The following is a 15,873-nucleotide window of genomic DNA, read 5'->3' on the forward strand; positions in this document are numbered from 1 at the left end:
GGTTCAGGGAGAAATGTAGAAACACATCTACGTCCAGGGAAAGCTATACGTTTAGAAGAAGGTTTTTGTTCAGGAATGGATCTACCTTTAGAAAAAATATACGTCAAGTAGAAAATCTATGTACAGGGAAAGATATACGTCAAATATGATAGTCACGGATCTTTTCTTTGTTAGTTACCATTTTTTGGTAATTTTATTTAGTTTTTGTTATTATAAGTCACATTAATTACGTTGTGTATACTGTATACAATATACAAAGACTAAATTTTTGGTTAGCACCAAATAAGATGTTATTTTTCTATTCGCAAAAATAGCTTTCGACATATGACACACAATTAACAATATAATAAAAAAATTATATATAATGTACCATTTAAAATTTAAATTCATTAAATTCATTAAAAAATTTATTTGACATATTATTTTGTATTTATATTTATATATTATTTTGTATTTACTTTTCTAAAAAAATAGGAAATACATTTAAGCTGTTTTCAACTTTATTTCTCTATAATCCTATTAGAACCATCTTAACTGCAAGTTGCAGAAGTTTTTTCTGATTTCAATTTTTGCTGTTGGTTTGATGTGTTAAGTTGAAGTTTGCTATCAACAAGGCTTCATTAATAAAAGTTTTAGAATCAGAAAGTTTCAAACTATCGCGAAACTTTTTTAAAAATATACTTGATTAGTAAAAAGTTAAAATACTAACTAGGAAATCTGAAAAGCATATAACGAATAGCAAAACTTTTCAATAGAGAATACATATTTAATTATGAATTTAGAATAAATATTGTGGGTTTAATTGCAAACAATATAAACATGAATCAGAACGCTCGGAATTTTAAAAATAAATAAAGCAAGTAATAAATATGGCAAATGTATCTCAATGTAAAATTTTTTATTCTTTATGAGAAATATATAAAATATCTAAGAGTTTTATTGGATTTAGTTGAATAGAATTTGCTCGATTTATCTAATTCAAACTTTTTCCTCAAATCCATAGTAAGTTTATTGAAACTCTCTGTGGATATAGAAATTAGATTGAGGATTTGGTTAACTAACAAATAAAAATAATTTCTTTTATATGTGTGTAGAATAATCTAATCAAAAACTATAAAGTATAAACTGTGGTGCACCGTAAGGTCTCGTCGAGTCTCAGTGGTCAGTTACACTGCATACTACAGTAAGTTCACTCAAGCTATTTAGCAAAGTTCTCATAGACTTATCCAGCAATTCAAGTATATGATAGCAAACAACATATAAGTTATGTGACAACTTATCATGATCTCAGTGAGTCAGTTGCACTGATTGTTTCATTCTTCTTCTTGTTTAATTGTGTATTTAAAAACTGAATGTTACACAATCATAGTTTTCTCTGTCTCTAGCAGTATGTACAAGATCTCCAATCGTTCTTAACTCAGTCCAGTGTCGGATGTTCCTCAACCAAGACATTCGTTTTCTTCTCATGCCGTGTTTGCTTTCGATTCTACTATCCACAATCAGTTGCAGCAATTCATATTTTGGACATCGGATGCTACGACCAGAATACCTCGTTTTTTTATTTTGATAGTTTTTAAGAATTCTCTATATTTTCTTAATCCTGTTAGAACTTCTTCAGTTGAAACTTTTGCATCCAAGTAATCTTCATTAAGCTCACTCAAACTATTTAGTGAAGTTCTCATAGAATTATCAATCAATTACATAGAGTGCATAAGAGAGTATGTAACAATATATATATGAAGAAAGCACAACTACAGAAATTTCAACAAATTAATCAAATTTTTGTAGTTGTTGTTTCTTTATTAAAATTCGAACCCTTCTAGTTTTCTTTTTGTCATAAGACGGGTCACATTCGACAAAAAAAATTTGTGTTAATAATATATATATAATTCAGAAACTAAGCAAGAATTTAATTGTTTATTTAATTTATATAATTTAATTTAATTTATAATATGAAGAAATTCTAAAATAAATAATTACCTAAAAACCCACTATTGTATCAAAAATCAAATCTTTCCTTACCAATTTCGTAAGAAATTTTAAATAAAATAAATTGAAGCGTTGAGGTTTAAGTTACTTTCATATTAACAAGCACATCCTTCAACAGGTCTGTTCTATACTTTAAACTACAATACTTCAATCAACTACATTTTAACAACAACATGATTATTAACAATCGCAATAGTGAAAATGCAAAGGAACGGAAAAACCATAGGAAAAAATGATATTGTACTTAGCAGCTAAAATGTTTTATAGCTTGTATCTGCAACAACAAAACTACAACACCAAAATGTGTAAAGCAAATTTTCAGAGTAAATTTCCCAAAGTAAATTTGTTCATGGATGAATATTTGCAGCAGCAAGAAAATCCTGACAAAACCGCACTGCATTACAACCGAAACTGTTAAAATTGTTGGTTAAAGATTTTAGGATTTGTGTGCTCAGTGCAAGTGCAATGAAAAGAAGCGCAACTATAAGCTTGCGGCTAAAATCTGCATTTCTCACACAGCAAGGAAGCGAGGAAGCTGCACTGCAAAAGCTGAAATTTCATATCGATTGAGTGCTTAAACTAAAAAGGATATGCGTCAGTGCTTTGAAGTACCAAGCAAACACAACAAAGCAGCACCAAAAATCTCAAAAGTAAGAATTATAAAACATATTTTCATTCAAGCCGTGCTAGAATATAAAATCTGAATACAGCCAGCAACTGAAGGTAGGTAGAGAAGCAGCTTTGTGGTGCATGGTGCAGCAATTTGCAAAATGAAAGCTAAGAAATGAATTTAATTGCATAAATTTTTAAAAAGATATCGAATTTGAAAAGATACAAAAAAATATTCAAGAAATACTATAATAAGTAGATGTACAAAGGAACTGAGCGTAGTAGTAGTATTAGTAATATTGGTGGCAGATATATAAAGGAAATAAGAGTAGCAGTAATATTAATAAAAGCAGTAGCGCTGGCAACCTCAAATGAGTTGAAGGTTAGAGTGCACGGAAATCAGCGTATATCCTTAAATAAACAGCATAAAAATTAGTTGCATAAAGTCATGAGAGAGGAAGTTTTGTGTGGGTAACTGATTTTATGAGCTGCTTAAGTTAATTGGGATAATTTTAAAGTAAACTTTGAATTTTGAATTATAATACTTTGAACTGAACTCTCATTTCAGATAAAAAGTTATTATTTTTATTATTTTTGTAATGAAAAAAGTTTTTATAATAAAAATACTACAAGTTATTATATATTTCCTTTCTTCCTTGTCAAGCTGCAATGGTAGAAGAGTTCTAGACCGATTGTATAAGTTTATTTTTTCATACAATTATCAACGACGTTGTCATGATTGGAATAATAATGAAAAACATGGCAAGTATACTCATAGCAGATGTAAGTACACTGTAGCAAATAACATACACAAACAAAAAATAGTCGTTGAAATATTTTGAAGGAATATGAATAATTGCATAGTTTCCAAGGCTTGTAAGAGAAATTCTTTTAATCTTGTTACTGGTACAGTAGAGTATTCATGGATTCCGTGAAATATTGAATGATTTTATGAAATTGTACAACGAAAAATTTGCAAAAATATGTAGTGAAATTTTCAACTGAAAGAATTGTCATGCAAAGAATTACCTTAATTTAGTTTTTATTGAGATATCTACTGCACAAGATATATTGAAATTTATTTACAAAATTCAATTATGCACTGCAATTCATCACTAATTGATTTCATTTACTTTCAAACTAAAGCGGATTAAATTTGTTTAAATTTACCTGCATTGAAATATAAACACAAAACCAAAAAAGAAACTTGAAAACTAAATTTAAAAAATTAATACCTTAAAAAGGATAAAGGAGAATTAAGCACTGTATCGAAATAAATTTTCACAAAATAAACTTTACTTCAAAGCCTTGCATTGCTAATGCAACAAACGTTGGTATGAAATAAAAAGTTTATAAATTTTAAATCAACCATAGGCACACACACAAGTTTGTGTTATTAAATGGGTTTATTCCTGTGAAATTTTTAGATGACAGGCATATTTTGCTTTACATAGGTAACAAAATTCAAATTCAAATTCGAATTTTATAACTTTGATTTTAGTAGAGAGAAAACCTTTTTATTGCAGGAACCATCCTACCTCAAGTGATAGTGCTTAGCCAAGAATTTAGTGTGGTTAAAGGCATGCAGTTCAAATGATAAAAATTTTTCTAAAAATTTCAATATGGTAAAATATTTTCGTGCAAGGATAAAGTCAATTTATATGAAAAATAAATCCGACAAGCACTACAAAATTCCATGTTCCAAGCAGTACTGCATGAAGTTCTTAATTGCACATATCAATTTAGCTATGCTGTTCATGTAAATCAGGAAATGAAAACGAATCACTTGTGAACCACGTCGATGGGGTTGTGCTTGAGTAGGTAACATATACAGAAAAAATGTCTGTTTGTTTAGCTGGTAAATTTCAAAGCAAAGTATTTCCTATATTCTACCTTATCAAATGATTTTTTTTTTTATTATACTTTCAATATGATAAAAACGTATTTCCTGCTTCCCTGCTGATAACTATTTTGATACAACACAGTATTTGATGAACTGATACAGTAAGTAAGTAAGTATACATACAAAAATCTTGCAATAAGTTGACCATTTTATCTGGAGAGTGATAGACTATGCACTTAAGCGTCTCTTCTATACCAGGACTCACCAATTTCTATATAACTCTCTACTGGAAGTACCTTTCCTAGCTGCGTATACATCTATCAAATAAAGACTTGTAAAGATTAACGTCAGCAGATGTCAGTATTGCCTTAATACATAGCAAAAGTGTTCAATCTGCTAGTTATGTTTTGTGTGCTTTTGCAGTTCTATTTTGTCTAACAAGACGCACAAGATAAGGAACTGAATATGTTTTTCTATATTATTGTACTATTCGAGAGAATATTGATAAGGCTGCCTAGATCATAATCTAAACAATTTCAGGAGACATAAAAAGTAATGACGTGTGTGATCAGCTCATCAGTTTTACAATTTCATGTGATACCAGTATGACCAAAGAGAGCACAAGATACTTATATTAAAAATTTTTCTGTATTTGGATAGCTATTCAGTTCAACAATTTCCCGTAATATCAGTTGGTACCGGAAATAAAATAAGATAAATGTAACCTGTTTGTTTTATATCATTTGAAGATGAGCTACATAGTGCTATTGACGTTGATCTCGTATCCATATTTGTGAGTGATTTAATGGCAATTTACTTATTCGTGCAAATATACTATAGATATCGCTTAACTACCCATTCAATCACTTCATGAACTACTAAAACTATATCTAGAAAACTCTAAAATAGTTTGCGCACACTCTGAATTGAGAAAATTTAATGATAGTATCCAAAAAAGCACCTTATCCATATTTATTTCTTGCTTTTGAGCCGTCCCTATAAATATGGATTAACTTGTCACTATTATACAAGTATACCTATAGTTTAATCCGTGTCGAATAAGAATTCGAATTTTAAATCTACTATGATCGATGTTATAATTAATATTTATAGATATATCTGTGAATTGGTACCAGGATAGATATGTTCCAATACTTTGGTGCAATTTAGTTAGACAGTAGACATAGCAACAGTTTGACAAATAGCGACTTTAACCGGAAGTAGATGTAGAATTGTGTAAAAAAACTGGTATAATTCTTATAGTATTGCAACAGTTTAACAGATAGAGACTTTAATCGGAAGTAGCTGCAAAATTGTGCAAAGGGCCTGGAAGGAAGGAAGGAATTTTTTTTTTTGGTGAAAATATGTCACCAGACAAGAGATTGATAACAAAGATATATAAACGACAAATTCATAAAGACATATATATGTATATATAAAATATGATTTTTTCACATAGATATAAACTTATACTCTATGTATTTAACGCTGTTAAGACTTCACTACAGTGTGCCATAGATTTGTACTTATACTATATGTATATAGCCGCGGTGAATACTTCACTACAGCATGCCAAAAATTCTTATATCAATTTAGATTGGTACGTGTATACATTCCTTTATACATCCAGAGCACTTGCAATATTTTATTTTTATGTAAAGTAAAACTAAGGATATCATGTATAAGATATTTTGTACAAACATAATCTCGAATATTACAGATGATACCTAAATAACGAATATTTTTCCTATTTATTTTGTAGCAGCTATCGATCAATAAATAAAAATGATTTGATTTGTTGAGATGTGCGTATGAAGAAGCTCAACTATCCATATGCCAACTGAATGGTAATAAAACTTTTTGGCAGTAGTTACTACAAGTGTATGTAGTATCATATATCACATTTATAGTAAAACAATATTGTTTCTATTAATGAACACAAATCCTGAAACTGCTGCAAGGAGATTTCTTTTCTTTTTTTAATTTTTTGTTGATTTTTCTATTGAAAATCAGATGCATTTATGGAATGTTATAATGTAGTGAAATTGAATATTAATATTTTGGGTTTTGTTTATATAAAATTCAATATCATAAACAATAGATTTATTTAAAAACTATAAAGTAACAATTAATTGTATAACAAATATTAACAATAACAGACAAGTATACAATATACTTATGTATATAAATGTTTGAAACGAAATACTTTTAATATTGCAAAAACAATTTTCTATCTATAAGCTACGTTGTATGTATGTATCTAAACTATATGAGTTTAGATATAGAGTTTACTATTTCATATTGCATTAAAACCATGCTCTGCCAGAAAAGCTACATATAAGCTATTTTGCTATATTGTTTCTTTATTCCATTTATTTGAATGAATTTTGTTAAAATTTCTACGCACTGCTTTTGTTTCATTTTATCTGCATTAAAGCATCGAATTTATTCTAGCGAAAAATTAGTACCATCACATATTATCTTCACATTTTTCCTAAAACACCATTAAGGATTATATATGTGAGTGGCTTATGGTCTGAGAGATTTAATAAATATTATGTGTTATGTTTTTGCTGAAATCAACATAAAACAGATGTTTATTTAATGCTTCATTTGAGAGAAGTTTGCATGTGTGCTTATACGAATACGAATTCCACAAATGACTAAAGCTGGCCTTAGGATAACGCTTCATTAAGTAGCTTTTAAGGAATAAAGAATATTTATGAACAAAAAATACATATAAAATATAACTTATTTAGATTATTTTTCATATTATTGCAATTACTTAGAAATACTTGCGGATATTATTTGATAAAATCGATTTAATCATTTTGATATTGAATAAAAAACACTTAAGAGACAGCATTTGATTGGTGATTATTTTACCGAGAATTTCTGGGAATATATAATTTAAATATAATGAGATAATGATTTTTTTAAAAATCTCTATTCGAATTACTAGTTCTGTATTTTGGTATGCCCAGAAAGAAATGGGCAGAACCCATAAACTGATTTCACCAATTTCTTCTGGAAGTTACATTCCACTTCATGTTGTTTTATAATACACGTAAAGAAAGTTTGTTTACAATTTTATGTTGCGAACACCTATTTACACCTATTTGACAAAAATTTAAATTATATACGGACTCTAAACTAATTTAGAAATACGAATATTTCCTAAGAGCACTGATGATAAGTACTTGGCAATATTCGAAACAGCGTTGAAATTTTTGTCCTTGTCTTTTCTTTGCTATTCGAATCCGTCTAACTTTTAAATAGTTTTTTTTCGTCACAAAGACGTGTCAATTTTGGCAAGTAAAAATTAACATTAAATTCTTTTAAATATTAAAGTAATTGCTTAAGGTATTTAGCGTTCACTAAATATATATTAAAAAAATAAAACGATGTGGATTGCTAATATTTTTTAATACAAAACAGGATTTAAAAATTATAGAAAGATTGCCAGTCAAGTCAATTTATGAATTACCTTCAAAATATATATTGAACGTAATCTAATATTTTTGGGTCAAACTCTATTTTTATCAAATAAAAATATAGCAACAGTGAATAGTGAAAATTGTGCTAGTTAATCATAACTGTATGTTAGCATAATAGGAATGGATTCTGACTTAATAATTTTTTATGTACTTATTGCTTAAATATTAATGTATATTTTCTTTACGAGGAACCTCGCCTTTGATTGCACGCCATGTACTGGACATTTTTCGACCTCATGTCCCATACAAAAAACTTCATAAAAGTGAAAAAAATTAAGTTCGATAATCTTGCATTCCTGCATAAAAAGAATGGCTGTTGCCTTAATATTTTGGGCATATGTGTTCTTTCGTTTTCAATTTATATTTTGGTCATGAGACACAACCCCGTCACAGATACACTATATTTTGGACGGTTTTGGACTCAATCCAATACCAATCCAGTCAATATCAAAGAATAAAAAAAAATTGTGTTCGATAATAGGCTTTCCAGCAGAAAAGATATGTCCTGCCGCTATAACATTTTTAACATATATACTCTGTTCGATTTAAAAACATATTTTGGACTAGTTGCTTTCTTACATCACGATCAAATAATTATTATATAGTATTGTCTATTACTAATTTAAAATTGTTTGGTTTATCTCAAATAATTGCCTTAAGAATATAACATAATTTATTAAATAAATAAAGAATACTAAATAAAACAAAATTCATATAAATACTTTTCAAACCATATTGCGTGTAAAGCATGTAAAAAAATCTTTTAATTACTGTTGATATACTAAATTAGGAATAATTAAGTGAAGAATAAATTAAAATCACGAATTTCTTAATAAATTATTTCAAAGTAGTTCTGTATAATTAAATTAAAATATTTCAATTAAAAACTAAATTCCGATGCTATTACAAATAAATTTTGGCAACTATAATATACTCATAAAATCATTTATTGTTAAAACATTTTCATAACATTTTCTCAAAAGCTTGGGAAATTAATTTTGTAATAAACTTACAAATATTTATAGTTTAATTACTTGTTAAAATCAAAACCGACACTTTAAATGTATTGAATATTTTCATTTTTACTTAAAAGCAAAAAACTTTGAAATACTTTAATGCGGCAATAAACCGGGGAACGAGGAACATTTACAAATTCTTAATTAAGAAAAAAAATTATTAAAAGTTACTAGATATTTCTATTTAATTAAATTTTAAAATTACAAGCTTAAAACTAAAATATTATTTTATATTGATATTAGATTAGTTTACGGTGAAGTGACAGTCTTATCGACTAAAGCTCATTTGAGTACGAATAATGACTCTTTGTGAAACCACACATATCACTTTCTGTCAGCACAATAGACAGGAAGTATCCCTCTAAAATTTCGATTGACGTACGAACCATTTAGAGCACGTATAACATACGGTTTTAGAGAATGATAACCTCATTTACAAGACTTCAAGTGAACATGAATAATGTTCGGAATAATGATCTTAAGAAGGACCGGTCTTAAGTTAAATGTTCAAAGGTTTAGGCCTACGAATCTCTATTTACGTAAAATGGAACTAACCTTGTATGTATCATGAACTTGACTCCATCTCTGATTTTAGAGAATGATAGTTCTGTCAAGCAAGTGATAAAAAGGTTACAAAGATTTTAAAAATTATTCTAATGAAAGACTGTACTGGTACTGGTGCATGACGTGGTGTACAGTTTCTTCCATATAAGCAAATTCACAACAACGACAACAGCTGTCTAACATATTTTCATTATTGTGTATAAAATAACTCTTTTATGTGAAATATATTTCAAAATACTATTTTAATATTATTTGAAAGTAAAATTCTATATAAATGGTATTTGTTCTATTGCAGATCTTTATACAAGTAATGCTGGACTAGCAGGAGAACAGGAAAATGCTCATTTAAAGATGCATATCATACAAGAAACGACATCCTTCCTTACCCATTTTTATAAATAGAGTTAGATTTAAATTAATAAAAGAGGTTCCATCCTTCACTTAGGTAGACAAAATGACATAATGAAATCATATATATTTTGGAACCTGTTTTATTAATTCAAATTGAACTCTATTTATAAAAATGTGTAAGGATGTCGTTTCTTGTATGATATGCATAAAATCATATACCATATATATGAAATCATATATATTTTGTTTTACTTAGTAGTTTACAGATAGAATAATGGTATTAAAAACTGCTTTAAATTTCTATATTAAAGTGGAATCTATTTGCCCCTAATGCTGCTGTCTTTATTTTATATATAGATTGATAGATAATAAACAATATAATTACGATATTAATAATGTGTATTATAATGTGTAATAATAATGTACAGATGACAACATTGTCATACAAGTTAAGGGTAGTAAATAAGTTAAAAAAAGCAATATCTGACGATTTACTCTTTATTCTAAAGGTAGTAAATAAGTAAAAAAGCAGTAACTGACGATTTACACTTTATTCGAATGCATACGTACGTTTCTATGAAAAAGATACGTATGCTATAAGGTCAGAGAACTCTTCTTATACCAAGTCTTTGAAGTGCGTTTTATTTATAATATATGTATTACATTATCTGCATACTAGAAATATTATCTTTCTTATGAACTATAAATAAAGAAATATTTACTATTTTCAAACATAAAAATTATAAATACTTTTGTAAAAAATATGTAAAAAATAAATATGTAAAAAAGTATAATAAATGTAAATATATGTATTAAGATATTTACAGAGGATGTGTAAGTTTATGGGTAGAACAAAGACCTTTCTTTACTAGTAGCATATGTTAAAATTTAAACTGATATTTTTAAAAAAATTTTAATTCAATTAAATTTTAAACTTAAGTTCAAATTTTTTTGCTTAAATTTTTCTTAAAAATTATTTAAGCACGACTTGCTAAATTAGTCAACCTAAGAACGTTGATTTCTTTGTAAATACAAAGGAAGCTTACATTTTTATTTGCTTTAACAGAAATTAATTTCATTAAACAATAAAAGGAAACCTTTATAGCATATAAAACAGTTAGTGAATCGATTTGACAATGATTTTTTTATATGACTGACATTTGAACCGAACTTAATCAATCCACCATGTAACAAATAGGCAATCAACCTGTCCCTGAGTTATGTGCTTAATAAAAGTCAGAATAGTTGACAGCTACTGTCAGTTAGTCAGGCAGCAAATAACTTTGCAATAAAACTGAAATTTGGTACAAAAATTAAATATAAATTTTTATAGTCAACACATAAAAGACCAGCAGCCACACCAGCTGAAATGTTATTCAATGTCCTTTGTGTATCTCACACAAACGCTGTACTCTTAAGGCCATTCCAAAGCACTGTCTTATACAGACGAAATACTACGACAATACCAAGTTTCTTTACTTGATTACAAATTTTATGGATTTTATGGCAAAAGGACTAACAATACTGAACTCAACTCAACTCAATTCAACGGAATTCAAGCAAATTCAACTGGATTCGACTAAACTCACTCACCTAAGCAACGTTTGATTGTAGCACCACTACTGGTTGAACCACGTTTATAGCCAGCCGATAAGAATGCCGGTGGTGGCGTTATTGGTGGCGCTGGTATGCCTATATCATGTATTGGTGATGTTGCTGCAGAAGTTGTGGCTGAGACTGATTTCACTGTTAGTGGCACTGATGCGTGGGAGGATGTACTCGCTGTTGTTACACTGGTCACATCAGGTGCATCGCGATATAATTCCAAATGATGTTTATCGCAACGACGTCGCCGTCGTATGTTTGGAGCAATGGTTTTCATTTTGGCAACATTTCCGGCACTACTACCGTCTTTGGAATTGATGCGTATATAGTGTACCCGTAAAATAGGTATTTTTCTCTGTAGTTGTTGTTGTTGTAGTTGATGTTGCTGTTGCTGTTGTTGCTGGAAATTTTCCTGTGGTAATTGTTTATGCGGTTGTTTCGGTAACAATTGTGGATATCGTTCGTTTCGATTGTAGTGTAACATTTATGTTACTTTCAAGTGTTGTTTGAGTTAAAATATGTCTTTAATTAAAATTTATTTGCTAAAATGTCTTTTTTTGCTTTAATATTAAACTATAAATTTATACTTTATATATATTCAATTTCTGTATCTTTATATTTATCTTTATATATATATTTATATATAATAATATAGATTTGTATTTTGCACAAAATATAGTTTATAGCTTTTAAATAAATTTTAAATATAATTTTATTTAAAAATAGTAACTCTTTGCTTAATATTTTGGAAGCTTATATTTGCTGCATTTGTATTTATAATTATAGAATTAAATTTTTTTATAATCCTCTTTTATATACTTTTAAGTAACTATTAAATAGACAACGATTAACACAGTAAGCTGTTGATATATTTATAAATCTTTTTAAGTTTTTAATAAGCTTTAGCTTTTCACTTAATTACTATTTTAAATATTTTAATTTTTAAACACTTTCATAAAGTTATATATTATTATTATTTAACGTTATTGATTCTTTAATTGCTTTTTAATTTAATTTTTTAAATTCATTAAATTCATATGCTGTCTTTTAGGTTAAAATTTTTATTTATATTTTATTTTATACCATTTAATGCTGCCTTATAGGTCAAATTTTTTTATTTTTATTTTATATTTTATATTTTATTTTCTACCTGAAGCGTTGAACTGTCGTAGCACTTGAGTTGCATTTATTTATCCTTTTTGTACAGTATTTAAGCTGATTTCATAAATAGTAACAATAAAATATATATTCTATGCAACAACGAAACATCAATTTCAACTACTGTTTTATATATATGACTGTATATAAATTATATTTTTAATATTTAGCTTTCACTTTTTAATGTAAGTAATTTTCAATTTGAAACAAATGTAGTAACCTTAAAAATTCGTAACTGTAAAAAAAAGATTTTTTTATATAAACAAATTCTTTCAATAAGTATCCTTTTTGCAATCATTTAATTTATATAAAAAATTTATGTCAAAGATGATCGAAATTTAATCGATATATAAATCAAAAATATTAATATTATTATTAGATAAAATTATTTAAAATAAAAAAAGGGTTTATTGTATATACCTATAAAAATAAAATATATAATTTTAATTTAATTTTACTTTTTTAATGAATGTTTTTTTTAAATTGATTTTTGATGTCTGCTTTGACAAAAGAAACTAAATTCTTAATATAAACTATAGTTTTCTATCGAGAGGTATTTTTAAATTAAAATACTATTTTATTATTTTTTCAATTAATAATTAAAAGTTAGAAGAATTTATTTTACCTAATTTCGCTTAAATTAATTTTATTCAGTACTTCATTATTTACTTAATAAATAAAAATAAAAATATTTTATTTTAAAAAAATAAGTGTTTAATTTTCAATATTTAATTTTTAATTTTTGTTAAATTAATTAATATAAAATTGATATTAATTTTTAGTAATTAAATTTTCGTATTACTAATAATAAAAAAACGAATTACCACAATCAAATATAAAAATAAAAATACACAGAAAATTTAATATTCAATTTTTATATAACACTAAACCGTACTACTAATTGTTATATACATTTAATTTAATAATTTAATTTAATTAATTATAAGTAATTTTATTTATGTTGAGTTTATTTAGTTTTCTTATTTCTAAATAAACTAACATTTAAAATTAAAAATCAATTTTAAAATTAATATTTAAAATTAATTAAGTATAAAATTAATACAAATACATATATATAAATTTGGTTTTAACTTAGTAACAAGGAACTGACAATATTTTGTTTAATCATTTTATATATTTTTTTAATTTATATATATAAATTTTTTTTTAATAACATAAAAATATTCAGTAAAAAATAAATTATTTTTTTTTTATTTATTTTAAGTTTTTTATTGAAATATTTTTTATTTTTATTATAATTTCATTGCATTATTTATTATATTGTTTATATTCCATATTTTATAGGTTTTTTTTATATAACAAATTTATGTAAACGTCACTATTGTTTTTCTCAGATTCTTTCTCAGATTTTATATCGATTTGATTTATTTTATTTAATTTATTTAATTTAATTCATTTATTTAATTTAATTAATTTATTTGATTTAATTAATTTATTTTATTTAATAATTTACATTAATGAGATTTTTAACTGTCTCCTCTAATAAATATATTTCATATTACGTTCATATTTATTTATGTATTATATAAAAAATAAGTATATAAATATATAATTTATAAATACATAAATATTTATCCTGAGTTATTAATGTATTAATTTTATCATTTTTTTTCTATTTAATAAATGATTTATTTTTTTAAATATAAAACAAATTATAAATTGATTAATTTATTTTGTTTTTTAAATTCTATAAAAACAAGTATAGTAGTTTACACTCCCTGAATCTATCTTATTGTATAGCATATCTCTCTAATTTCTCATATCACTTTTTTTAATAAATAACTATTCAAAGTTTCGAACTGGATAAATAGGGAGCCACTTTAATCTTTATCCACTGAGTTCAAAATTTATTATTAAATAAATAGAAATATATTTAAAATAGTTTTAACAGCGAATGATAAAATAAAATTTTTCTTCTACTTCTATTCCTACAAATGGACTAGATTAGCCGATTAGATTAGATATATGTTAACTAAATAAATTTCCTTTATAATTTTTTTATGCAGAACATAAAGTCATATTTTAGTACTTAATAGTTAACCAGAATTTCAAAATTCCAAAATTAACTTCATTAGTCTTTAAATAAACATTAAGTCTAATGAGTGGCTTTTCAACTAAATATTTGTTTATTTAATTATTGAATATTTCCTTTAGGAAAAATAAACTTTCAACCTCGAAAAGGGAAGTACATTAACAAAACCGCAACTGATAAACCCTCTAATGAAATGCCACTAAATTGGAAAAATTCCTTAATTTCTGAAATTCTAATGATGCATAAATAAACCAAAAATTAAGAATTCATAAAATACTCCTAAAGTCAACTTTACCTGCATAAACACATAAACCCATATACGACAAATAAAAAAGTTCAACCAAAGCAAAATTAAATATTTCCATAACATTGCACAACGACCTCAAGAACCACAAGAATAGAAGAGGAAAATTTGATGGTAAAAAAAGGAAGAAAAAAAATATTTCTGAAGATGGAATAAAATAATAATTCTTAGAAAAAATCACGAGAAAAATATCTGGAAAGTGAAACGGAAGTTGAAATTTTCAAGCAACTTAAATGGTTCAGCACAACCTAACATGAGCATGAAGACAGTTGCGGAAATTGTTGGGGCAGTGCCCATGGCAAGTGCAGATGCCAGTTGTTAGTTAAAGCAGCAGTAGTCGTAGTTCGGAGACCAATGGAAATCGCAACTATAATGGAGGAGTGGAAGAGTGGGAAGTGGAAATAAGTGTAGTCAATACTGCAAGTGTTGGCGGTCGGTAGGAAATTTCAAATATTTATGTGACAGGAAATAAAAAATTACGAATTCAAAATATAAGAGTGCAAAAATGTGGCAGCATAGGTTTAAGTCAACACCCAAAATGTTCTTACCGTTCTGATGTACATGTACGTGATTAAAATTGTTTATGATTAAATAACTTAAAAATAAAAAAACAGTATTTTTTTAAGAAGAAAAAAAAAATTTAAAACGTGGAAAAAAAATATCAAAAAATAAAAAATAAGAGCAAAAGGACGAAATTAATTTGTGTGCAGAAAGCGTACAAATTATAATTACAAAAGAATAAAAAAGGAATGTTTGCAAGGAACTGAGGCGTGAGTTAAGCACAGGAAGAACGTGCGCTTATGTACGACGTCGTAGAGCCTGCCATCATACAATGCCTGCCATCATACAATAATACACATAAAACATTAATAGTGTGGCAACAC

At 26.5% G+C, this 15,873-nt stretch overlaps 1 protein-coding gene across 2 annotated transcripts in view; it reads right to left on the minus strand.

The window, feature by feature from the left end:
* LOC119668769 (phosphatase and actin regulator 1) overlaps positions 1–11,988 on the minus strand; it is a 413,254-nt gene extending 401,266 nt beyond the window's left edge. For both annotated transcript variants that reach the window (XM_038078406.1, XM_038078399.1), the window contains exon 1: positions 11,463–11,988. In XM_038078406.1, the coding sequence (XP_037934334.1) occupies positions 11,463–11,958 (496 nt within the window). In that variant the 5' untranslated portion in view covers positions 11,959–11,988. The remainder of the gene's footprint in view (positions 1–11,462) is intronic.
* Positions 11,989–15,873: the final 3,885 nt, after the last annotated feature.

This window comes from Teleopsis dalmanni, chromosome 1 (assembly GCF_002237135.1).
Source record: "Teleopsis dalmanni isolate 2A chromosome 1, ASM223713v2, whole genome shotgun sequence".
NCBI classification, from domain to species: Eukaryota; Metazoa; Arthropoda; class Insecta; order Diptera; family Diopsidae; genus Teleopsis; species Teleopsis dalmanni.